Source organism: Loxodonta africana, chromosome 2 (assembly GCF_030014295.1).
Source record: "Loxodonta africana isolate mLoxAfr1 chromosome 2, mLoxAfr1.hap2, whole genome shotgun sequence".
Classification (NCBI taxonomy): domain Eukaryota; kingdom Metazoa; phylum Chordata; class Mammalia; order Proboscidea; family Elephantidae; genus Loxodonta; species Loxodonta africana.
Window position 1 is genome coordinate 212,036,758 of NC_087343.1, and position 25,067 is coordinate 212,061,824.

At 58.7% G+C, this 25,067-nt stretch overlaps 2 protein-coding genes across 12 annotated transcripts in view; one reads left to right on the forward strand and one right to left on the reverse strand.

The window, feature by feature from the left end:
- Window positions 1–20: 20 nt before the first annotated feature.
- On the forward strand, window positions 21–23,320 carry SREBF1 (sterol regulatory element binding transcription factor 1). Of its 7 annotated transcripts, none has more exons than XM_064279394.1 (19): window positions 22–205; window positions 14,125–14,565; window positions 14,959–15,146; window positions 15,228–15,365; window positions 15,446–15,667; window positions 16,284–16,398; window positions 16,733–16,968; window positions 17,173–17,371; window positions 17,530–17,708; window positions 18,024–18,285; window positions 18,377–18,543; window positions 18,738–18,906; window positions 19,743–19,851; window positions 20,083–20,174; window positions 20,333–20,465; window positions 20,607–20,772; window positions 21,150–21,353; window positions 21,454–21,565; window positions 21,916–23,320. In XM_064279394.1, the coding sequence occupies exons 1-19, from the start codon at window positions 115–117 to the stop codon at window positions 22,143–22,145; spliced, it is 3,453 nt and encodes a 1,150-aa protein (XP_064135464.1). In that variant the 5' UTR covers window positions 22–114; the 3' UTR covers window positions 22,146–23,320. The 7 variants fall into 7 exon arrangements, with proteins under 7 accessions (XP_064135462.1, XP_064135464.1, XP_064135460.1 ...); XM_064279390.1 differs by having other exon boundaries at window positions 23–205; window positions 16,733–16,950; window positions 21,699–22,068; XM_064279393.1 differs by lacking the exon at window positions 22–205 and adding an exon at window positions 11,192–11,264 and having other exon boundaries at window positions 16,733–16,950; window positions 21,699–22,068.
- Window positions 23,313–25,067, reverse strand: part of RAI1 (retinoic acid induced 1) — a 140,620-nt gene continuing 138,865 nt past the window's right edge. For all 5 annotated transcript variants that reach the window (XR_010321047.1, XR_010321048.1, XR_010321045.1 and 2 more), the window contains one exon: window positions 23,313–24,734. Coding sequence is in view for 1 of the 5 variants with exons in the window: in XM_064279387.1 (XP_064135457.1) it covers window positions 24,720–24,734 (15 nt within the window). In the remaining 4 variants the exon portion in view is untranslated. The remainder of the gene's footprint in view (window positions 24,735–25,067) is intronic.

Genomic DNA, 25,067 nt, shown 5'->3' on the forward strand with positions numbered 1-25,067 from the left:
CAGCCAGGGGAACCCAGCTTCCGAGGGACTTTCCGCGGGCGCCGGCCTGCCACGGAGGACGGAGCCGGGCGCGAGCGTGGGGACTGGTGGGCCGCCCGGAGGAGGCGCTGCGCCATGGACGGGACGCCCTTTAGCGAGGCGGCCTTGGAGCAGGCGCTGGCCGCGCCGTGCGAGCTGGACGCGGCGCTGCTGACCGACATCGAAGGTGCGTGGGCGCGCGGGCCCGGGGCCGGGGGCGCGGTACTGGCCGGCCGGCCGCTCGGCGCTGGGCAGCGCGGGTCCCCGGCGTCTCTGGGCTGCGCGTCTGGAGCCTACGGGCCGCGCCGAATCTTCCCAGCGTCGCTGGCCCGCGGGGTCCCTACACCGGACCGCGACAGGGCTACCCTAATGTCACGGGTGCCCGGGTCCCCGCGCCCTAGGCCCGCAAGTCTCCGGCCGGGGCGGCCGCGGTGGGAGCCGGGACCCGGAGTCGCCGGGCCCGCCCCTGCCCCGGCCGTGACGTCAGCCCGGGGTTACTCTCGGTCATTCCCTCCGGCCGAGAGTTCAGCGCAGCGCGGGAGCTCGTGCGCAGGCGCGCTCGGCCCCGTCGCGTTCCTCCCTCGGGTCGGGTCGGCGGGCTTGTGTCCCCCTCCCCTGGGGAGCACACTCGCGCAAATCCGCAAACGGACGTTTAGTTGCCCCTTGGGGTGGGGTGGGGGTAAAGCCGCCAGAGTCGCCTCTCTGAGGAAGGGTTTTGGAGCAGAGGAACGACTCCGGATTTGGGGCGAACAGTGGCAGCAGGGACACCGATCCGGGGCCGTCACCTCCATTGTGTGGACAGTCCCGGCAGACTTTGCGACAAGGTTGCTGCGTGCGACTTTTAGCAACACGGGCTGAGTTGCACTTGGTGGGGAAACGGAGCCCAAGAGCCCAGGAGCACGCTGGAGGACTAGACACTCCCACAGCCTGGATGGGCATGTCTCTGGGCCTGTGGTCTCCTGGGGGTGGGCAACACATTCTGAGTCGCCCACTCCTGCCCTGCTGCAACCTTGCGGATTAGCCCAGCTTTACCAGCTGTCTTCCCCTGGGCCTGGGGAGGAGAGGACCTCAGAGGAGGGAGCCTGATGAAGGAGCTTTTCCAAGGCTGGCTGAGGGCTCAGCAGCCTGTCCTAGCCATGGCAGAAGGGGCTGTCCTCACTGTACTCTGGAATGGTGAACCCCAGAACCCCTGGGCTACCTGGGCCTGACTCCATCCCCAGTCCTGAGCACTGGGCCACTGAGTGCAGCTGAAGAGCCAATATGGCCGAGGGGCAAGAGCAGGAGTTTTGGAGTCAGGACCTGAATCTGGACACAGCTCACTTACTTTGCCACCCTGCTCAGGCATCTCATCCTCTGGGCCTGCCTCAGTTTCCCCCTGTGGAAGAATGAGGGTGTGAGTACCCCCCCACAGGGGAGTTGGGACAGCACAGTCAGAGACGGTGCATAGGGACACAAGGTCTGGCACAGGCCTTCCTCATCAGCTCACGTCTAGAATGGTTACCTCCTTGGGCAATACTCAAACCCCTGCTGTAGTCTGAGCAGTGAGGGGGCCCTAAGGCCCCTGAGCACTGGGTAGGCCCTGCTTGCTGGGTGGGAGTATAAATTCGCCTACTGCAGAGGAGTAGTTCTCGTTTTATTCAAACTGTGTGTGCTGTTTCCTCAATTACACAATCTTTTCATTGTAGAAAAATTGGAAAGTGCTGGTGAGCAAACAGAAGAGAATAAAATCCTCCTTAAACCCACCACCCAGAGATAAGCCCTGTTAATTATTCAGGGGATTATTTCCTTAGTGTATGTGTGTATACATACATATATATATTTGTGTGTGTGTGGCTGCACTCTTCACCTGCTTTTTCAAAAAATAACTTTATTGAGGTATAGTTTATATACCATAAAATATAATTTACATACCATAGAATGCACCCGCTCTAAGTGTACAATTTAACAATCATCAGTCAATTTATGAGCTGTGTGCCCATCGCCAGTTTTAGAGACCCCTCCTGTCTGTTCACAATGACTCCCCATTCTCAGCCTCAGGCAGTCACTAAGGTGTATTTTTTATAAATTAGGCTAGGGAGGGGTACAGAGTTTCCCTTTGGGGTGATGGAAACGTTCTGGAAATAGTGGCGATGGTTACACAACATTGCGAATACAACTAATGCCACTGATTGGTACTCAAAAACGGTTAAAACGGTAAATTTTGTGTTATGTATATTTTACTACAATTTTAAAACTGCACCAATAAGAAAGAAATTAGAACGGGCTCAGTTCGTTCACCATAGTGTGGCTTGCTCTGCTCCCTGTCAGCTGCCACAGCAGTTCTGACCCTCGCGCAGAGGCCCCTGCAGAGTGATGTCCTGGCTGGTTTGCTCTCTTAAGTGGTGCCACAGCCCTGCAGGATAAGGCTGGGGAGCGCCACTGGGCGGAGCTGGGCCTGCCTTTGGAGAGGTCCAGAGTGAGGGCAACTTGGAGGGGAAGCATGGCTCCGTGGGCCCCAGGTCGCTAGAGAGGAGTAGGGGCACCAGGATGGAGACCCAGGAGGCAGCAGGGAGCCCCAGAGGGTCTGTGCAGGGTGTGTTTTAGAAGTTCCTGCTGGGGCCTCGGGTGGAGGGTCATAACATGAGCAGGTTGCATTTATTGAGCATTTACTCTATGCTAGGCCTGTGCTGCTGTCTCTTTAATCTTCCCAACAACCCTAAGCAGGTAGACTTTAAACTTCATCTTATAGACAAGAGCCTTTTGAGGCACAGAGAGGGAAGTGACCTGCCCATGATCACACAGCCAGGCCATGCAGAGCCTGGGTTCAAGCTGTTAGCTGCTGTGTTCCAAAGACTGGGCAGGGAGGGAAGGGAGGCAATGAACGGGGCAGGGAACCAGGGAGGTGGCTCCGTGGGGGATGTACTGGGGCCTGTGGGTGGGTCCCAGAGGGATCAGAGGCCACACTGCAGCCTTGCCCTTCCCACCCAGAGTGGTGTCTGAGTTACAAGACTGGGGACTGGCCCTGAGGAGCAGCCAAGAGCCTCGGCCAAACCCTTCATCATGTGGCTGGATTTGGGGTAGAGTCCTGTCTCTGTGGGTCAGGGCACTGCCCTGGGTTCGAGTCCAACCCTGCTCTGTCTCCTCTGGCTCTGGGCCTCCTCCTGCTCTGAGCACCAGGCTCCCTACGGCTGCTTGAGAGGGAAGGTGAGAGGCAGCCTTCCACATGTTCGGGATTATAATCAAGCCCATAGCTGTCATCACTTCCCGCTGAGGATGAATTTATTGGATCTTTCACAAACTTGTAAATGCTGCAGAGGCAGCTGCAGACAGAGTTCAGAGTGGCCAGAAAAGGGAGCCACTGCCCTACCACGGGGGCTGGGCTGGCAAAGGGGCACTCTGTTGATGTTGTTGTTAAGTGCTGTGGAGTCACTTCCTACTCATAGCAACCCTGTGTACAACAGAACAAAACACTGCCTGGTCCTGCGCCATCCTCACAATCTTTGCTATTTTTGAGCCCGTTGTTGCAGCCACTGTGTCAGTCCATCTTGTTGAGGGTCTTTTTCACTGACCATCTACTTTACCAAGCATGATGTCCTTTTCCAGGGACTGGTCCCTCCTGATCACATGTCCAAAGGATGTGAGACAAAGTCTTGCCATCCTTCCTTCAGAGGAGCATTCTGGCTGTACTTCTTCCAAGACAAATTTGTTCATTCTTGCAGTCCACAGCATAATCAATATTCTTCTCGAACATCATAATTCAAAGGCATTAGTTCTTCTGCTGTCTTCCTTATTCATTGTTCAGTTTTCACGTGCATATGAAGTGGCTGAAAACACCATGGCTTGGGTCAGGCGCACCTTAGTCCTCAAAGTGACATCTTTGCCTTTCAACACTTTAAAAAGGTCTTTTGCAGCACATCTGCCCAATGCAATATGTCCTTTCATTTCTCGACTGCTGCTTCCATGGGCGTTGATTGTGGATCCAAGTAAAATAAAACCCTTGACAACTTCAGTATTTTCTCTGTTTATCATGACGTTGCTTATTGGTCCAGTTGTGAGGATTTTTGTGTTCTTTATATTGAGGTGTAATCCATACTGAAGGCTGTGGTCTTTGATCTTCATCAGTGAGTACTTCAAGTCCTCTTCACTTTCAGCAAGGAAGGTTGTGTCATCTGCATAATGCAGGTTGCTAATGAGTCTTCCTCTAATCCTGATGCCCTGTTCTTCATATAGTCCAGCTTCTCGGATTACTTCCTCAGCATACAGATTGAACAGGTATGGTGAAAGGATACAACTCTGATGCACACCTTTCTTGACTTTAAACCACACAGTATCCCCTTGTTCTGTTCAAACAACTGCCTCTTGGTCTATGTACAGGTTCCTTATGAGCACAAATGTTCTGGAATTCTTATACTTTGCAGTGTTACCCATAGTTTGTTATGATCCGCACAGTCAAATGCCTTTGCATATTCAATAAAGCGTAGGTAAATATCTTTCTGGTGTTCTCTGCTTTCAGCCAGCATCCATCTGACATCAGCAGTGATATCCCTGGTTCCACGTCCTCTTCTGAATTCAGCTTGAACTTCTGGCAGTTCCCCTGTCAATGAATTGCTGTAACCACTTTTGAATGATCTTCAGCAAAATTTTATTTGTGTGTGATATTAATGATATTGTTTGATAATTTCTGCATTCTTTCTGATCACCTTTCTTTGAAATGGGCTGTCTTCCAAATTTCTTGACATAGATGAATGAGCACCTGCAGTGCTGCTTCCGTTTATTGAAACACCTCAATTGATATTTCCTCAGTGCAGTCCAAGCAACATTGAAGGCACTGGCAAAAAACAAGGCCCCAGGAACTGATGGAATACCAGTTGAGAAGTTTCAACAAACAGAGGGCAGTCTGAGGGGACCCTAAAGTCCATGGTGGCACACTGCCTAGAGCACTTGCACATCTGTCCTTGTCTGCCTCACCCTGCAGCTGCCACTCTCTGGTCAAGGGTGGCTTCCCGATGCAGAGGACTTCCCCTCTTGGATCACCCTCCCTACTCACCTTCCTCTCACCCAGCCCAGGGGGTCCCTCCCTAGGTGCCTAACCCCGCCACAGGGGAGGCCTTTCCTCTGAAGGCCCAGGCCAGCCCTGATGGAGAGGGCTCAGGGGGGCCACACACTACCCACCCCTCTTCCCAGGACATCTGTGTCCCCAGATCTCCCACTGGCCAAACCAAGCACAGGCACTTCTGGGAAAACCAGCCTTAGACTTGTCACTGCCCATTGCACAGCTCTGGGTGCATAACTCCCTGGATCCCAAACTATCCATGGCTCCCCAGTGCCCTCAAGATGCCATCCTTCATCTCGGAGTGGTCTCAGGCCCTGCACAGTTTTGCCAAACCTGCCCCTCCTGTGGCATTTCCCCTGTCTACAGCCTACCCCTTGGGCACTCCTGTGCCTGCCCTGGCCACTGTGCCCCTTCTCCTTCACCCCATGTCTAGCATCCCTCAGGCCTGGGGTCCAGCCTGCAGACTTTTACTTCCCTTGTCCTTCCCTGTCCTACCTGGGCACAGCAGAAAGATCCCCTGTGTGGCCGTGAATGGCGGTTCCCCTAGGGATATTACCCTGCCTCTCTGAGTTTCAGGGGGCTCTGAGGCCCCATGAGTCTAGCCCTAATGCTGCTGAGGAGACCAGGATAGGGAAGAGGGTACTGGGAGTGGGTCCCAGGGAGGCTGACGGGCCGATGGCTGGCAGTTACCTCTTGGCCGACTGTTACCCAGCCAGACATACAAACATCCTTAGTGACCTGGTCAGCTCCAGGCAGGAGTCACCGTTGGACAGAGGCCCAGGACTTCGACTTTGCTCTGCTGACAGGTGCGGCCCAGACAGGATTGCTGCCTGGCCAGGGGAAGTGTGTGTCTGGCCCTGTCTCCTGCCAGCCACAGGTCCTGTCGGATATACCCTCTCACCCTGGGAACTGACCGGGACCACACAGTGTGCAAGACCTACATCCCACAGAGCTCCACAGAGCTGGCTGTGGCAAGGCAGGGCAGCCTGATAAATCAGAGGTGGGGCCTTGGTGAGAGGGGCTGGGAAGGGATGCCTACAGGCTGGTTTGGGGCTTGGTGGTAGGTGGTGCAGGGCTGGGGGAAATTTGTGGCATGGAGAGGGCCACTGTGACCTGAAGCCTGCTTACATCCTTGCCCCTGCTGACCTCCCAGACAACCCCTGCAGGCTTTGCTTCTCCTAGGCACACCATGGGCCTACCCCAGGCCTCTGGAGCCCCATTCTCTCTGCACCTGGAAGGGTAGAGGGCCACATCAGCCCCTGCTTCATGACCGGGGCAAGTGGCTTACCCTCTCTGACCTTCAGGTTCTTATCAGTATAAGTGGGAATAAAATATAACCACTGTCTTGGGTTTATGAGGATCAAATGAGCTAATTTAAGTCAGCTGCATAAGTAGTGTCGGGCACAGAGCTAGCCCTCAGCCAATGCCAGTTAGTGGTAGTATCTTATAATTTGAAGCACTGAGCCCCTGCCTGGTGCCTGATACGTATAACTCAATAACAGTTTACAGCGAATATTCAAAAAGCATGTGTTGGAAGTCTCTAGGATTTTCTGGGCTATGGTTCAGAGTTCTGAGCATCACCATTGGGGGTTTTGGGTGTCTGGACAGGAGACAAGGTGGGCCTGGGCAAGGCCAGCTGGGAGCCATCTCACCTCTACCTACACCCCTGAGGAGAAAGTACCCCTTCCTTAGCTGCCATTAAAGATCAGAGACTATAGAGCTGGAAGCCCCCTTAGAAAGGTCTTGTCAGCTCCTTGACCATTGTACAGAGGAAGAGTGGAGTCCTCACAAAACCTCACTTGCCCATAGCCCCACTGCAGCCAAGCCTGTTGTGGCCCAGACCCAGGGGCTGCTGGGGGGTGGGCCTGGCGCTCTGTGGGGAAGCATCCAGGCACAGAAGGAATTGCTTCTCAGGGTCCAGGAGGTGAAGAACCTGCTGAGGAAGCCTGTAGGGAGAGCAGGTGTCCCTGAGTTCTCTGGTCCCTGATGGTTGGCTGCACCCAAGAGGCACTTAGGCAGCCCTGGAAATGCAAACTAGAGCACCTTCGAGGAGGAGAGGTTCCCACAGCTGGTGGGCTAAACAAAACAATGGAAAGTAAAAAAAAATGATAAAACCCAGGGCTGGTGGTGCTCTGGGGAAATGGGGCACATTGCAGGAGCCTTGACTTTCCCAGAGAGCAGCCTGGCAGCTCTGAGTCAGCGTGCAGCCTGTGAACCAACACGTCCACTGCAGGTTTAAAATTGGCTGCAGAGAAGCAGCCCAGGAGGGGAAACATAATTTATACAAGAAGCGTACAGCACTACTCGTTAGACCGAGATGCTTGCCCAACAGCAGAAGACTACCCAAAAAAGTGCCACTGCTCCAGGCCCAGGACAGCAAGTGTGAGCCCTGGGCCACACCTGGGCCACACCTGGGCCAGGGTGTTTGACTGGCACTAGCCCACGTGTTTAATCCCCAGATTACAGGCTGGCACAGTGTAATTCAGAACTCTTTGCTGGGCCTCAGAGCACCACCCAGGGGAAGAACTTGACAGGACAGTGTGGTTGGGAGCTGGTCAGTGGAGTGGGCGTGGGGGAGGCGAGTTTGTGAGAAGATGACATAGCAGTTTGCCAGGTGGACAGGTGGTGGAAGGGTGTTCCTGGCAGAGGGGACAGCTGGGGGAATGCATGGTGGCATGAAGTGCATTACTTGCACAGAAATTCAAGAAAGTGAGGCTCGGTGAGAGCTGGAGCTGGGGAGTCCAGTGGTCAGAGGCCAGCAGGGTGATGGTGGCAGGGGCTGGTGTTCCCCACCCCCTAGCTCTGTGGTCCTGTGCCAGCCCTGTGTTGGGTGCAGGAGCTGGTGCCAGCCTTGGCCCCACCTTGAAAAGCTTCCAGACAAGGCCTGGTCTCTGATCTAGTGAGGCAGGTGGGAGTGGGCCTGGGAGTGGCTGTCTACAGGCCTCTGGGAGGGGCAGAGCTGGAGCTGGGTCTTCCAGGGCTGTGGGCATCTCATCCAGTCTTCATTCCACATGCATTGGTTGAGCTGGGACAAGTGGTGACAGCAGGGGGTTAGAGCCAGACCAGACCGAGGGGTGAAGAGTGTGGGTGTGGTCTGCAGACCTGGGCCCCAGCTTGGCAGCTGTGGGACCTCTGAGCCTTAGTTGCCTCATCTGTCCAGAGGGCCCGTGTTTGGCCCATTCCGGGAAGAGCTGGGACACACCTGCTTCCCCGGGGCAGGTGGCAGGCACAAAAGGCAGCTTTATGTCCCTTTGCGTCCTTCACTAGCTAGGGACACAAGACCCTGCCGGCTTGCATTACCAAGGAGGCAGCTGGGGAGGAGCTGCGTCCACCTGCAGCCCTGGCCCCGTCCTGCGACCTCCATCAGCACCCAGAGTGGTGGAGCTGGGAGTCCACAGGCACTGTCCGAGTCCTCCTAATGTGTGTGGTGGTGCTCATGCACACTGTGTACTGTTCTTCACAGTTTGTTGGCTCCTGACCTCTGGGCTTTGCAGTCCTGTGGGTCTCCAGGGCTCTGTGGTGGTCAGGGCTGGGCTCCTGCAAGGTTGTGTGGGATGAGGCCCCCTCAGGATGTCCTCAGGCTTCACCAAATAAATCGGCCCCGAATAAATCAGCACTGAATAAACAGAAATTAAAGCTTGCCCCGTATCTGCCTTCAGAGGGAGGTTTGAAGGTAGAGCCAGGGAGGGGGGCTGTTCAAGGTTCCTGTTGGACCCTGATAGAATCAGGACAGGACAGAGGAGGAAGAAGAGGGAAAAGGAGGGTTGTCTAGGCCTCATAAGCTTGGGGGAAGGTGAAGGATGGCGTGGTCAGAGGCCCACTGAGGCCTGTGTCTGTGCCTCTTCTCTCCCCAAGTCCAGAGAGTGCGAGTGCCCTAGGAACCAGAGGGGCTTTGAATCTCTGCTGAGAGCCCAGTGTATGGTGGCCGGCACAGCTCAGCTGACCTGACAGTGTGCCACCATTTGGAGACATTTGCCTTAATGGGCAGGACTGCAGCCTTGGTCAGGCAAGGGAGGCACTTCCTGAGGCTTGCATCCCAGGCCCCTTCCAGCCACACCTGCCTCTGGGCCTGCTACCCCCTCCAAAACCAAAATTCCCATCAAGGGCTTGTGGGGCTCTGACATGAAGATTTCAGTCAGTTCCCGCCTGTCCTTCCAGTTCTGGATCCCTGTCTTGCCTCACTGGGGAGGAGCAGCTTTTGTTGCTTTACACACTTGCTCTCCCAGGCCCCTGCCGTCCCCCAGACCGGCAGGTACAGGCTCAGGGAGGGGAGGAGAGGGTGACCCAGCCCTGTTTGCGGCCCCAGGCTGCACCCCCGGGTGGCTGGGGGACTGGCTTTCCAGTATCCACCCAACTCAGCCCTGGTGCCCAGCGTCTCCTGTAGAAATTGGCCACAGATCTGGCCCCTGGAGAGAGTGAGATGGGAACCTGAGTTTGGGGAAATGAGTTTGGGGGTGGGGATGGGTCAGGCCCCAAGTTTCTGGATGGTGGCGGGCCCCTCCACATGCCACCCGGTACCTAGGGGCCCCCAGCCTGTCTTGTAGCAGTGTCTTCACTCAGGTTGCTCCTCTGCCTGAAAGCCTGCTGTCCTGGTCACCAAGTCTCAGTGATGAAAGAGCAAAGCTGGAGGTCTGCCTCTGGGACACATTGAAGCCTGGGGTTCAGCCATCAATCAGGGTTCTTTTGGGTCAAGGCCTCATCCCTGCCTTAGGTCCCTCCTGTGAGGCCAGAGTAGGCTTTTTTATTTTTTTTGCAGGAGGACTTTCAGTTGCAGGGAGAGGGTGTGGAGGTGCTAGACAATTCCATTGTCCTTGGAGTCCCTCCTCAGGCCATGGAAGGGAGGACCTGAGGGTCCTAGCTCCTGGGAAGGGGAGGACTGGAAGCTGTGAGGGAGAAATGGCCCTTGGAAAGGGAGAGAAACTGGGGCCAAAAGGGACTCCAGCCCTCTGCTGTGACACCTGCCTGGAGTTTCAGTCTCCCCCCAGGAGGTTGGGCCTGGAGCAGGGAAGAGCCAGGAAGAGGCCTGCTTGGCTATAAAAGCCACTTGCTGAAAAGCCTGACCGTGCAGCCAGAGGTGCCAGCCAGGTTTTGTCTGTTGGTGTGTCTAACTTTTATCTCATACATAGGGGAGACAAGGCCTAGGCACCTTAGGGCTGGCACCCTTGGGCTGACCCCGAGCATCTGCATTCAGTAGTTCTCTCACCCTTGTCCAGGGACTGGGTCCCTTCTTGGCCCCCCCGGAACCCTATGGTGAATAAGCAAGTGGGCTGCCCCTGGTCAGTGCTGAGGGGCTGTAAGACTTTGGGGTGAGGGGCAGACTTCACTGACGCCCACCCTTCATTCCAGGCCCCCCTGAGAGAGGACATCTGGGCTGGGAATCAGGATCCCAGGGTTTGAGGATTACCTGGATGTGAAATGTGGGCTCCCCAACCCCAGTGCCTAGGGCTTTCTTGTTCCCACACTGTTGTCAGGGTTTCCCCTGGATTCCAGGTCATCAGTCCCTCCTCGAGTAGGGGTTCGCCCCATGCTGGGGTTGCCCCAGGAAGGGGAGGTCCCCATGGCGGCCACCACCAGGCAACCTTTGGCCTTGTTAAACATACTAAGCGCTGCACCCACGTTATCTTCCTTACTTCTCCCATTTGATGCCCAAGAGATGTGATTGTCCGATTTTCTAGAGGAGTAAACTGAGTCTTGGAGCGATTGAGACTGCTCACGATGTCAGGGGGCCAGTGATCTCCCTGCCCGAGTCCTCCCTCCCCTGACCCCTGGCCCTGCGCTCACCCCACGCCAGTTGTCACAGGAGGGAACCGTTTGGGCAGGCGCTGGGGAGGCCGTGACCGCCAGTAACCCCCGGGAACGGCAGAGCCGAGCGGGTTAAGCGCAGGCGCCCAAGAGTAACCCCGGCCCCATTCAGCGCCGCCGGGTGAAACCCGAGCTGCGCTGCTGTCGGAGGGCGAGGCAGGGGGTGGGGCCCGTAGTGAGGCGGTGGCGAGGCGCTGATTGGCCGCGCGCGCTCACCCCATGAGCGGCCCGCGGCTCGGGGGCGTGGCCCGGGCAGGGTCCGCGGGCTTTATTAAAAGCCTTGGGCGCGCTGACAGGTGGAGTCGGCACCGCGCGCGCCCGGGGTCGGGGGACGGGGCGGGCAGGGCAGGCCGCCTGGACGCCCCGGGGGGGCGCGGGCTGGGCCACGGCGCCATGGACTGCACGTTCGAAGGTATTTCTTTGAGGACCCCCACCCTTTGTAACAGTCCCCCATCTCCGCTGCGGGCTATCATCTCGCTTCCCACGGTGGGGCTAAGGAACTCAGTCGGAGTAGGAAAGAGCCCTGGAGGCGGGGTGCTAGTCCCTGGCTCTCTGGAGAGGCCTGTGGATAACCCCCCAGTCTTGTCAGTTCTCTCCTGGTCCAGGGGAAGGGTTTGTGTAGAGACCCGACTGTAGCACTGGGTTTTGGAGGGAGAGGGTGGCCTTCCTCCCAAGCTCTGCTCCTCTGGGGAGGGGGGTGGGCAGGAAGCAGGAAGGAAGAGAGTTCGTTGTCCTTCTGTGTCTGGGGTCTGACCTGTTTGGTGTCCCTGCTTTTGGGGTCTCGAACCGCCTGGTTCCCAGTCCTGGATTCAGTCAGTTTTTTTTCAGGGCCTCAGTTTCCCCATCTTCACAGGCTCTTGTGGACTGGGTGAGAGATCCTGCAGTTGGAAGCACATTTGACCTGTATAATCCTGGAGGGCTGTGAAGGGTTTTTATGTGAGGACCCCTGCGAGGCAGAACCTGGCACCCCCTCGATCTCTGCTGAAGCTTTAGGGACCCCTTCTGCTGGGACACCTGTCAGAGGGAGGGGATCTGGCAACATTGAGCTTCCACTCTGAGCAGCCACTCCTGGGGCAAAGCAGCTGCCCAAAAGGGCCCAATCTCCTCTATTTTACAGATGAGGAAACAGGCCCAATGAGAAGAGGCTGTTGGCCTCGGCCTCACTTTGAGTCAGGGGCGGGCAGGGCTGGAAGCACAGGCTGGGGACCTCAGGGACTGGGAGGGGCTCCTGGTTTGTGCTCATGGGTGTTGCAGAGAGCCCTTTGACCTGGTAACCCAGCGGGTGGGTGTCCTGAGCGAGTCAGAGGGACCTGGGCTGAGCTTGCCAGGCTGCTGAGTGCCAGCTGGGAGAGAGGGCTGTGGCCAGGCAGGGGTAGAAGGGGAGGGATCCCACGCTGTACCAGGAGGAAAGAAGGACAAACTGCACTCCCTTTGGTGGAGGGGAGACCAAAGCCCCGAATAGCCGGGCCTGGTCCATCAGGGCTGGGGTTTGTGCCCAGAACACACGGAGACACTCTGGTTGGCTGCGTGACCAGCAGCTGGCTTGGCCCTGAGCCTCGGTCTGTGCCACTGAGGAATGGGTTGGTGATGGCGGCTTTGCTCCTGGCTTCCTGGGGGGTGGGAAGGGGAGGTGCAGAGACAAAAGGCTGGGCATCTTGTAGAGCGGGCTGAATCCCCTGTGGGTTCTGCCTCCTCATGGCCAGCAGCTGGGGTGTTGGGTCAGGTGGAGTCTGTGCATCTGTAAGTCACTTTCTATGGCTCAGTTTCCTTATTATAGAGTGGCTGATGGTCATACTGCCTTCCTAGACCTCATGTCAGCCCAGGCCACCATTTCTAAATCCCATCTGTAAAATGGGCTGAGTCATACCCCACCTTTTGAGTGAGTTCTTGTGTTTGTCAGACCCATCATGCAGGAAGGCAGGAGGTATCCTAGCTCTGAGATGGGGACCTCTTGGGGGACAGCCCTACTGCTATTTGTCTTTGGGGATCCTGTGCAGCCCTCGGAGGAATGGGGCACAGGACCCATAGTGGGGCTGGTCATGGAGGATCCCACCACCTCTCAGAGCCATCAGCCAGTCTACCTTTCCCTGGGCCTCTCTCTAACCCCCGTAAACCGGAGGAGGGCTTCAGCTACTTCTCAGCAATCTCTAAGTTCCCCTCTCTAATTTTGTGCCCAGAGGACCCTGCTGGACAGCCTTGAAGGAAAGGGTCAGGAGTGGCCAGCAGTGGGGTGTGAGCCAGTCACCTGTCTGAAGAGCCTCTGTCTCCTCCCACCTGCCCTAGGTGGCTGCCCCCCCCCCCCCCCACCGCACCGCCCGGGCTGAGGATGAAAGCTGCCTGGCCTAGGGCTTTCCCTGTGAACAGTCCTTGTCTGCACTCCCCACCCCAAGGATTAGATGTGCTGGCTCTGTGAGGCCTGCCCCCATTTCATAGATTGGGAAACTAGTGGGGCCAGACCAAGGCTTACCTGGACCTTTGGACTCCCTTTGTCCTGGGCTGGGTGGGTATGCTTCTTCACAGAGCTGGTCCTGGGGTGGGGGTGGTGATGGAGTGTGGAGAGGCTGACTGGAAGGGCTTGTCACCTCCAGAGCAAGCGCTTGGCTGGGTTGGAGCCCTCAGTGCAAGGCCTCTATGAGTGTGTGTATGTATGAGAGCCCACAGGTGGACGTTTTCTAGAGGGTATGCTCCATGAGGGCAGGAGTGAAAATCCACCACTGTCCACATCAAGATACACAACATCTCCAGCTTCCCAGAAAGTTCCCTGGTTCTGGGCCGGGAATTTTTCCTGTTCTGTTCATAGTCAGGAACAGTGCCTGGAATGGCACATGGGCGCTCAGTGGATAATGCTGGTTGAGTGAATGAGTGTGTGTGTGCGTGGGTGGAGGGTGTTAGCAGATGTCCAGACAAATACAGGGCTGTTAAGAGCTCAGACTCTGCAGCTGGCAGTGCCCCAGCTCCACCCCACCCTAGCTGCAGGCCAAGTTAATGAGTTTCATGGAGCCATGGCCCCAGCAAGTCACGGCCCCCTCAAGTTATTGCAGGGGCTTTTCAGATGTACCTGGGGCACCAGGCCTCACTTGGGTGCCCAAGAAATGGCTGTGGTCTGGAAGCATGGGCTGGTTTATGCTGGTGGGCTTGTGTCCTGTGGCAATGCCCACATGTATTGGCTGCGTGGACAAGAGCATGCATGTATGTTTGCGTGTGTAAGTGTGTGACGCTTGTCCAGGGCCAGCCCTCCCATTGTAGGTTCACATGCCTTCCTACTTCCACAGACATGCTTCAGCTCATCAACAACCAGGAGAGCGACTTCCCGGGCCTGTTCGATGCCCCCTATGCTGGGGCAGGGACCGGGGGCACAGAGCCAGCCAGCCCCGACGCCAGCTCCCCAGGCAGCTTGTCGCCACCTCCTGCCATGCTGGACTCCCCCCTTGAAGGCCTCCTGGGGGGCTCCAAGGCAGCAGCACCCCTGCCCCTATCCCCTTCCCAAACTACACCCACCCCATTGAAGATGTACCCGTCTGTGCCTGCCTTCTCCCCTGGGCCTGGTATCAAGGAGGAGCCAGTACCACTGAGCATCCTGCAGCCCCCTGTCCCACAGCCCCTGCCAAGAGCCTTGCTGGCTCAGAGCTTCCCAGTCCCAGCTCCGTCCGTGCCCCCGTGCAGCTCAGCCCCTGTGCTGGGCTACTCCACCCTGGCTGCAGGCTTCTCTACAGGTAAGAGGGGTGGTGGGAGTGTGAGGACGGACTGCCAGGGGCCCGGGAAGGATGGCAGGGTCTGCTGGGGTCTGGGAGAGGGATTTGTAGGCTTTAGGAATTGGACCTCCACTCTGCTGCTTGAACAGCCTGTCACGAGCAGTACTGGAGTACAACTGGCGTTGGGTTAAGTATTGACTCCCACTCTGCCAGGGGTGTCTACATCAGTGCTGCCTTCAAAATGCAAATGCCTGGCTGGAGAGCTGGTTCATGTGCACCAGAGCCCCAGGCAGGAGCTGTGCAGATGGGGAAACTGAGGTCCCAGGGAGACTCACCCAGTGTTGGGGACCTGCAGGGGCAGGCTTAAGGTGAGTTCAGGCAGCCTGTGCTTCAGTTCCACCCTTCTCTCTGCAGGTTCCTCTCCAGCAAACACTCAGCAGCTGTTGACTAGCCAGCCACAGGCTTCCCTGACAGGGGTTCCCCCTGGCTCCTTGCACACCCAGGTCCAGAGCGTAGCCCCCCAGCAGCTGCTCGCAGCCACAACCAGCCCTTCAGCAGCCCCTGGGATGACCACTGTGGCCTCGCAGATCCAGCAGGTCCCAGTGAGCAGATCTGGCCTGGGGTTGGGTGGGTAGAGTGTCCTAGGCCTGGACATATGCCTAAGCCCCGCCTGTCACCCCCAGGTCCTGCTTCAGCCCCACTTTATCAAAGCTGACTCACTGCTCCTGACGACCATGAAGACGGATGTGGGAGCCGCTGTGAAGACGGCAGGGATTGCCTCGCTGGCCCCTGGTGCTGCTCTGCAGACAGGGCCTTTGCAGGTGGGTGGCATGCACGGGGCAGAGGGGTATAGGGCCTGCACGTGTGCACACTGCCTGCTAACTTGTGCTGGTGCCTGCAGACCCTGGTGAGTGGCGGGACCATCCTGGCCACAGTGCCAGTGGTGGTGGACACGGACAAGCTGCCCATCAACCGGCTGGCAGCCAGCGGCAAGGCCCCCGGTGTGGCCCAGAGCCGTGGTGAGAAGCGCACGGCCCACAATGCCATCGAGAAGCGCTATCGCTCCTCTATCAATGACAAGATCGTAGAGCTCAAGGACCTGGTGGTGGGCACGGAGGCGAAGGTGCGGGCGGGGGCCTGGCTGGGATACAGCTGGGTGACCAGGGTGGGTGGTGTGTCGGGGGCTGGAGGAAGAGAGGGTCGAGGCAGCACCCTAGACAGACGGGACTTGATAGGTAAACTTGATGGAGGGTCTTCTGTGCACCAGGGGCTACTCTAAGCCATGGGGAGACAACAGTGAGAAAGATAGATACAGATCCGCCCTCCCCGGGGAGCTGTGGTCCCAGTGGGGGAGATGGGTGGTGAACAGGACCAGTAAGTCAGTGTGAGACGACCCCAGATGGGGCTGAGTGCTGCAGAGGAAAACAGAGCAAGGAATGAGGTGGGAGAGTTGGCAAGTCTAAATAGGAGTAGGGGGGTCACGGAAGGCCTCGCTAAGGTGACGTGTATGCAAAGACCTGGAGGAGGCAAGGGAGTGGGGGTGAAGAAATTAGTAACAGTAACAGCAGCTAGCTAAGCACTGCTCTATGCATCTTTCCTGTTATCCCATCGGCCATCCCAGGAGGTAGGTATGACTAGAGGAGAGACAGTCCGTACAGAGAGAACAGCAAGGGCCCTGAGGCAGCTGTGTTGCAAAGCACCCCTGCCCTCCCGCACTCTCTCCTTCCCACCCCCTGCAGCTGAATAAATCAGCTGTCTTGCGCAAGGCCATCGACTACATCCGCTTCTTGCAACATAGCAACCAGAAACTCAAGCAGGAGAATCTGAGTCTGCGGACTGCTGCCCACAAGAGCAGTGAGTCCTGGCCCTGCTCCCAGCCCAGGCCCCTCACCCAACCCTGGCTCCACCCCTGGCCCTGCCCTTGGCCCCAGGCTCTGCCCCTAGCCCAGGCTCCTGGCCCTGCCTTGGCCCTGCCCATGCCCAGGCCCAGCCTTCCACTTTGGTCCTTGGCCTTACCTCTAGCTGTGGCCCCTCTGCTGGCACTAATATGGTCTCTGTTCCGGCTTCCAGGGCTTCAGGAGCTATGCCAGCTCCTAGCCCCTACCACCCAGGGCCCTGAGCTGATTTGGGTGGGGTGGGATGGGATATCCGGTCTTCACCCTCAGCCCTGCTGTTTGCTGGACTGCAGAGTCTCTGAAGGATCTGGCGTCCACCTGTGGCAGTCGGGGAAGCACAGATGTGCCCATGGAGGGCGTGAAGCCGGAGGTGGTGGATGCACTGACCCCGCCCCCCTCGGATGCTGGCTCACCCTCCCAGAGCAGCCCCCTGTCACTTGGTAGCAGGGGCAGTGGTGGTGGTGGTGGCAGTGACTCGGAGCCAGACAGCCTGGTCTTGGAAGACAGCCAGGTTGGGCCCCATGGCATTGTCCTCTCCCCTCCCACAGTGAGCCCCTCTGAGCCCCACTGCTGGGTCACAGGGAGACCCTGACAAGATCTTGGCCCACCTCCCACTTCATAGACAGAAATCTTTGACCTGGAGCCAGGCAGGGTCCTGATTCCTGTCCCCAGCCCTCAGCTCTCAGGGTCACTCTTGCTCTACCCTCACTGCCCTCTCCACCTCACTTACCAGGGGAAGCCTGCGCTGCTGTCCCCCTGCAGCCGGGGCCTGCTGGACCGCTCCCGCCTGGCCCTGTGCACCCTCGTCTTTCTCTGTCTGTCATGCAACCCCCTGGCCTCCCTGCTGGGTGGTCAGGGCATCCCTGGCCCCCCGGATGCCACCAGTGCCTACCATGGTCCTGGGCGCAACGTGCTGTGCACCGAGGGCAGAGGTAGGGACGAGCCAGCCTGGGCATCTTTGGGAGAGAGGTAGACAGGGGCGTTCTTAGGGCTAGTCCCTGGGGCACTCTCAGGTTTAGACCCCAAGCCTGCAGGCTTGGGGTCTGCATTCCCTGGGAGCTGTGCCTGCAGCTCTGCCCTCTGCCCCCAGATGGCCCTGGCTGGGCCCAGTGGCTGCTGCCCCCACTCATCTGGCTGATTAACGGGCTGCTGGTGCTGGGCTCCTTAGCACTCCTCTTTGTCTATGGAGAACCAGTCACACGGCCACACTCGGGCCCTGCTGTGCACTTCTGGAGGCATCGCAGGCAGGCTGACCTGGACCTGGCCAGGGTAAGGGCTGTCCTGGGACAGTGGGCAGAGGGGACCGGGTGGCACCAGGCTCCCAGCTCTGGGAAGGGGGCGCTACTCCTTGTCCTCTGCCCTCTGTGTGCATCAGCTGTCTGCCCTGTTCTCACCACTCTTGTCTACTCCTCAGACCCCCTGGGGCCCGAGTGCCTAGCCCAGTGCTGCTGGGTGACCTGGGACAAGCCCAGCATGCCCAGGGCCACAATGGGAAGTCTGAGCCAAGGGACCTGCAGAGATAATAGGGCCGTGTCCTCAGATGCACTGGCTCTACCCTCTCACCCAGCAAACTCATATCCCCAGGGGGACTTTGCCCAGGCTACCCAGCAGCTGTGGCTAGCCCTTCGGGCACTGGGCCGGCCTCTGCCCACCTCCCACCTGGACCTGGCATGTAGTCTGCTCTGGAACCTCATCCGCCACCTGCTGCAACATCTCTGGGTGGGCCGCTGGCTGGCCAGCCGGGCAGGGAGCCTGCAGAAGGATGGCTCCTTGCAGGCAGATGCACGCATCAGTGCCCGGGACGCTGCTCTGGCCTACCATCAACTGCACCAGCTGCATACCATGGGTATGGCTGGGCATGGAATGGGCCGAAAGGCTTCCTCACTGCTTCCCCCAACCCCTCCCCGACCCCAGCTCAGGGCCCTGCTTTTTCCCAGGAAAGTATACTGGCGGGCACCTCGCTGCCATCAACCTGGCACTGGGTGCCCTGAACCTGGCTGAATGTGCGGGTGATGCGGTGTCCATGGCAACACTGACTGAGATCTATGTGGCAGCTGCCCTGAGGGTTAAGACCAGTCTCCCTCGGACCTTGCATTTCCTGACTGTGAGTGGGTTAGGGGCTGGTGGGGAGAGGGCTGCAGCTGACCTTGCAGCTCTGACCAGTGGCTCCCTGGCACCAGGCTGCGCAGGACAAGGAAGCTGTTGTGGGGGTAGGGCCGGGCCTTGGTCTCAGACCAATGTCTGGGTATGAGCCTCTGCCTGGGTCCAGTGTGACAGCTCAGCTCCTCTCCCCCACAGCGCTTCTTCCTGAGCAGCGCCCGGCAGGCCTGCCTGGCTCAGAGCGGCTCCATACCCCTTGTCATGCAGTGGCTTTGCCACCCTGTGGGCCACCGCTTCTTTGTGGATGGGGACTGGACCGTGCACAGTGCCCCACGGGAGAGCCTGTATAGCTTGGCTGGAAACCCAGGTGTGCTCTCATTCCCATCCCTTGTCCCTCATTGCTGTCCCTTGTCCCCTGGCCCCCATCCCTGTCACTCATCCCCTCCACTTTCCCTATCTTGTCCCCCATCGCATGTCCTCCATCCCCATCCCTCATCCCCCATCCCCATCCCCTGCCCTTCATCCTTGTCCCTTGTCCCCATATCTGTCCTTCATCTCCCATCATCTTTGTCCCTTGTTCCCCGATCCCATCCCTCATCCCTGCCACTTGCCTCATCTTTTGTCCCTTGTTCCCCTTCCTTGTCCCCCATCCCTGTCCCCCAATCCTTGTCTTATCCCTCCACCCTGCCCCTCATCCTGTGCCTCCACCCTATCCTTCATCCTTGGCGTCTCAGGGTGTCCCTGCCCACTCCGTCCATCCCCGACCCTCTGTTTCGGCTAGAGGTGCTGCAGGAAGGGGGAGGCCGGCTGAGTCTTTCTCAGCTGGGGCACTTTAGAAGTGAACCCTGAGATGAGGATTGGAGGGCATTGGTGTATTTGGGAAGTGGTCCTGGGAAGCACCAAGCGGAGTGAGGAACTGAGACTGGGAGGGGCGACCAGTAGTCTAGACGACTGCAGAGGAGGAAGGGCCAAGATTCAGCCTGCAGGGGCCTCCTGGAAAGGCAGAGAGCGCCTCGTTGGTAGAAGGGGAGGTGGGGACTTACCCGCTAACTCCTTTCTGTTGCTGGCCATGCTCTGTGGCACTTTGGAGTGTAGGTCAAGCTGCCCATGTGCCCAGGAGAAAACCCAGGTGTGCTGAGGTGAAAGTGGGTGCCAGCATCTGCTATGCGCCGCCCCACCCTCACCTCTCCTTTGCACCCCCAGTGGACCCCCTGGCCCAGGTGACTCAGCTGTTCCGTGAACATCTCCTGGAACGAGCCCTGAACTGTGTAGTCGAGCCCAGTCCTGGCCTTGGGTCAACTGATGGAGACCGGTAAGTGTCCGTGCCCCCCCTCCACCTGGAATCTGGGAGCAGCTGTGTTCAGGGACCAGTGTAGGTGACCCAGGTCTGTCCACTGCCCTTTGCTGTGTATTCTCAGGTGTAATCTGCCCTCTTCTCCGTGTCTCAGTTTCCCCAACAGCAGACAGCAGGCAGGAGGAGACGGTGGAGGAGGGGGAAGGACCCCTGCCGCCTCTCCTCACAGCCAGCCGTCTCCTGCTACAGGGAATTCTCAGATGCCCTTGGGTACCTGCAGCTGCTGAACAGCTGCTCCGACGCCACTGAAGCTCCCGCCTGCAACTTCTCCATCAGCTCTGGTGAGCCGTCAGTCCCTGCCTGGCACTTCCTGCTCAGACTCAGCCCCTTTCCCCCACAGCAGGTGCAGTGTTGCTGAGGGCTCAGGGGGGTTCTGCAATGGTGGGGAAAGATGCTGGCCAGTTGGGGCCTCCTCCCAGTGCCCCTCTCTCCTTTGCAGGCACTGACCCAGTGTCCAAGTGGTGGGCGTCACTGGCGACCGTGGCAATCCACTGGCTGCGGCGGGACGAGGAGGCGGCCGAGCGACTGTGCCCACTGGTGGAGCGCCTGCCCCGTGCCCTGCAGGAGTCCGAGTGAGTGCTTCAAGCTGCCCCCTGCCCTGCTGCCTGCTATCAGCCCCATGTGGTAGGGGCTGCCCCCGCCTTCCCATGGGCAGGGGGGCTCACTCAGGGCCTAGGGCCCAGCCTGACCACCCCTCCTCTCCCCACCCACAGGAGAGCCCTGCCCAGGGCGGCCCTGCATGCCTTCAGGGCTGCTCGGGCCCTGCTGGGCCGCAGTAAGGCAGAGCCCGTGCCGGCCAGCCTGGCCTTCTGTGAGAAGGCCAGTGGGCACTTGCAGGACAGCCTGGCCACCATGCCAGCTGGCAGCTCCATCGACAAGGTGAGGGGTGGGGCCGGGGGCCTGGCAGGTCTAGGGGTCGTGGCCTTTCCACAGGCCGCAGAAGTCCACAGGATTACCCCAAGCTGGACAGGACTAGGGGTCTGGCTGACCTTTCTTTTTGGCTAAGGCTTGGGCCATGGGTTCAGGGGGAAGGGGCCACTGCTGCCTGGCCTCAGTGTCCCCACTCTTAGGGCCCAGGTGGCAGGCATGGGGGCCTGGAGAGGCGGGCGGCCCCGAGGTGCATTGCTGTTGCATTGCACGTGTGTGGCGGGTGCAGTGCCTCAGCAGTGCAGCCCGGGGCCAGCCCCTGGCGCCGCGGGTGGCCCCACTGTGCTCTGAGCTGGGCCCTGCTGACCCTGCTCTGCCTGCCCCCTCAGGCCATGCAGCTGCTCCTGTGTGACCTGCTGCTCGTGGCACGCACGAGCCTGTGGCAGCAGCAACAGCCACCGGCACCAGCTCAGGCCTCCCCAGGGACAGGCAGTGGTGGGCCCCAGGCCTCAGCCCTGGAGCTGCGTGGCTTCCAGCAGGACCTGAGCAGCCTTCGGCGACTGGCCCAAAGCTTTAGGCCCGCCATGCGGCGTGTGAGTGCTGGGATCCTCGCCTGGTGATAGGGGTGGTGGGTTCGGGGTGGGGGTTGGTGGCTGCAGCCAAGCCCTGACTACCTGGCACCTGCCCACTCAGGTGTTCCTGCATGAGGCCACGGCCCGGCTGATGGCAGGGGCCAGCCCCACACGGACCCATCAGCTCCTGGACCGGAGTCTGAGGCGGCGGGTTGGCCTGGGTGGCAAAGGAGGTGAGCGATGCTGGTACTGTGAGGGGGGTGTGTGGGGTTCCCCGGCCTAAAGCCCTTCCAGAGGAATGAGACAGGAGGGTGTTACTGAAAAGATTGTCTGCATGTGGGTGACTGGCATCTGCGGGACACACAGCTACCCATGTTCAAGAGGACAGGCCCCGAGGCCTGAGGCGAGCTGGGGAGAATGACCTTGGGGAGAGTGACCGGGAAGACCTCGTCGGAGTCAGGGCCTGTGCTGCCCTGTGGTCTTATGGGGTCTGGCCCCATCCCTGCTGCAGCTCCACTTCTCCGTCCTGTCCCTGTCCCGCTTGGCCCCTTACTCCCAGCCCTGACACGGGCCTTGTGCGCAGGTGCGGGGGCGGATCTGGAGCCGCGGCCCACAAGGCGGGAGCACGCTGAGGCCCTGCTGTTGGCCTCCTGCTACCTGCCCCCCGGCTTCCTGTCGGCGCCCGGGCAGCGCGTGAGCATGCTGGCCGAGGCAGCGCGCACGCTTGAGAAGCTTGGCGACCGCCGGCTACTGCACGACTGCCAGCAGATGCTCCTACGCCTGGGCGGCGGGACCACCGTCACATCCAGCTAGACCCCAGACGCAGCATAGACCCCAGGCAGCGGCGTCCCCTGCAGGAGCCACGCTGGAGGCAGTGCCGGAGACCCCGGTCTATCTCCAACGGTTCGCCCCCCCGGGCTGCACTGTATCTTGGGGGATGGGAGGCCCGCGCGGATCTTTGTTTCTGACCCTTGGAGGCCAGAGGGGACGTGACCCCACCATCCTGATTGCTCCCCAACTGGGCGACCGGCAGCAGGAAGCTGCTGACCTCTGGTGGCCGTTCTGGGGGTTGCAGGGGCCGAAGGTGGGAGCCGCATTTCACCCCCTTGTTCCCCAGGCACTGAGGTGGCCCTTTTCCTCTCCTGTCTAGAGGGAAGAGGGGTCAACTTGGCCATCCTGGCCAGCAATGCTCCCTTCCCCTTTCTGGGGAGACTTGTACATAGTGTAGATCAGGGTGTGTCTGCCTCCCAGCCTCAGGCTCACATGCTTTGTCCTTTGCAGACTTTATTTTCATAGGTTGAGAAGTTTTGTACAGAGAATAAAAAATGAAATTATTTATAACTTGAGTTTGGGGTGTGTGCTTCAGCTGATAGGCCGACCAGTGGGCCGGGCTGGTGGGGGGTGGGGGGGTCTTTGGCCAATCCCTTCCCCCAGCATCTAGACAAAGGCTTCTCGGCCCCCTAGGGACAGTGGCAGGGCCCTGTCTCGCATTTGATGTGATGGGGGTCCTGGCTGTATGTTGTATGTTAGTCCTGCCCCACGAAGCTCTGGGCCACATCTTTGTGCTTTCAACCCCTAACCCTTCAGGCTTTGATGGTCTCAGTTGTTCCCGCCCACCTCCCAGCTTCAGCCCCCATCAGATCTGGGGTGACATGGGAGGATGGACTCAGTGTCCTCGTGGGTTTGCTTTGGCAGGAGGAGCTACAACCTGGGTCTCCTGCTGTATGTCTGGGTGCCTCCCTCCACCCATGTCCCCTAGTCATCTCCTCACACACAGAGTGTTGTACCACCATCACAGCGGAACCCTGGGGCCACATGGGGGCGATCTGGTAGCAGGGGCCTGTTTGCTGCTCCTACAGGAACAGCGAAGAATCCCTGATTCCCCATTTGTGACCCCTGAGCCCTTCCTTCCACTCCACCCCCTCCAGAAGCCTGGCCCCTCTCCCAGGGGGCTCTGGTCAGAAGCCAAGGGCTGCAGACTTCCAAAACAATCGTTGTATCTTTATTGACTTCTTTTTTTTCTGAATGCAATGACTGTTTTTTTACTCTTAAGGAAAATAAACATCTTTTAGAAACAGCTCGATACACACAATCTTCAGTGTGAAGCAATATACTAATAAGAACACTAGTCGTCTTAACATTTACAGTCTTCATATATATTATATATATGTATATGTATACATATATATACACTATATAACGAGGCCAGATATAATACACACGTTTACCATTTTACAGTCATATGTACAAGTCACTAGGGCGGCCCGGTCTGGGAGCTGCGTCAGGCCTATCGAAGCGTGGACAGAACTGAGGACACAGATTGACAGGCAGACGGACTGGCAGGGGCTGGCCCAGGCGGGTGGTGACTGCGTAGGGAAGGGGCATCGCGGCAGCCCCATCCCCCGCAAGGGCCTGGTTGGGGCTCCGTGCAGCAGGGCGCACGACGCACAGCAGCGACACACTGGAAAAGCGAGCATGTTCCCAACATATATACATTCTATGTAACATATATAGAGGGGTACACAGGTTTTGTACACAAATCTAGCGCTGTCCCTGCTCCCGTGCTGAGTGGGTGTTGCGGTCCCCGGAGACGGTAGTCGTGCAGAGGAACGATGGCCGCATCCGCCAAAGGTGCGCTCTGGCAGGGTCTCTTTCCTTTTGGGCTCCTCCTAGGCTTGGCTCCAGGGCTGGGGTGGAGGACTGGGAAAGGACGAACAGAAGCCAAAGGGGTACCCCAGTCCGGTCCCACGCGGGGAGCCGGCATCCCCTGAGCATGGGTGCCGGGCTCCCCGGGGCCCGCACGAAAGCTTAGGCAAACGCTGAGTGGGAAGGGCGCGTTCCAAACGTTTAGTTCCAGAGGCTCCGGCCCCCTCCCCCGCCGGCCTAGCGCTCACTGGAAAAGGCTCCGGCTTTCCCCCGCCTCACTTACGGAGGCAGGAGCCTCCCTCTCCCTCCCCCAGGGCCCCTTGAGCCCCCCAGTTCGCCCAGCTGCGCGCCACGACTGACTGGGGTGGCGTCAGCACCCATATAGGTGCGTGCCACTTCGTCTCAGAACTTCCGGGGGGAGGCGCGTCCCCAGGCCAGAGCCGTCTCCCAGACCCACCGGAGCTTGGGTGCCCCAAGGAGTCTGGCCGCTCCGCAAGCTCCCCTCCAAGCCCGGCTCCGGGTTAGTAGGCGAGAGCGCCCCGTGCCGTCCAGTTCCTTGGAGCAGGCGGCTTCGGAAGGAATTTTCTGCCCAACCAGGGGCTACAAGTCTCAGCCCCAGGCGGCCGGATCCAAGATCCGGGATCCGGATCAAGGATCGGCTCCGGACCCGCAGGCGGCTCCTTTCCTTCAGCGGCAGGAGGGCGGGCGGGCTCCAGCGGCTCCCCCAGCCGTTGAGGGTGGTTACAACGGCAGCCTCTGCAAGAGAAGAGTAGACGTCGACGGCCCGTTATTCACAGTGGAGCGCAAGGAGTCCTAGGATCGGCCCGGGACGTATTGCAAAAGACCGCTTTAAAGCGTTAAAAAGCCAAGATGTCACTTTGAGAACTAAAGTGCGCCTGACCCGAGGTGTTTTCAATTGCTTCATATGCATGCGAAAGCTGGACAATGAATAAGAATTGATGACTTTGAATTATGGTGTTGGCGAAGATTACTAAATACCACGGACTGCCAAAAGAACGAACAAATCTGTCTTGGAAGAAGTACAGCCAGAATGCTCCTTAGAAGCAAGGATGGCGACACTACGACACT

What these genes read in the sequence shown, in the direction of transcription:
- SREBF1 (XM_064279388.1), top strand. Translation starts at nt 13,905, where the DNA reads ATGTACCTGGGGCACCAGGCCTCACTTGGGTGCCCAAGAAATGGCTGT. An exon ending in GCACCAGCTGCATACCATGG is followed by an intron (nt 18,286 to 18,376) that starts GTATGGCTGGGC and finishes GCTTTTTCCCAG; the next exon opens with GAAAGTATACTGGCGGGCAC. An exon ending in TAGCTTGGCTGGAAACCCAG is followed by an intron (nt 18,907 to 19,742) that starts GTGTGCTCTCAT and finishes TTGCACCCCCAG; the next exon opens with TGGACCCCCTGGCCCAGGTG.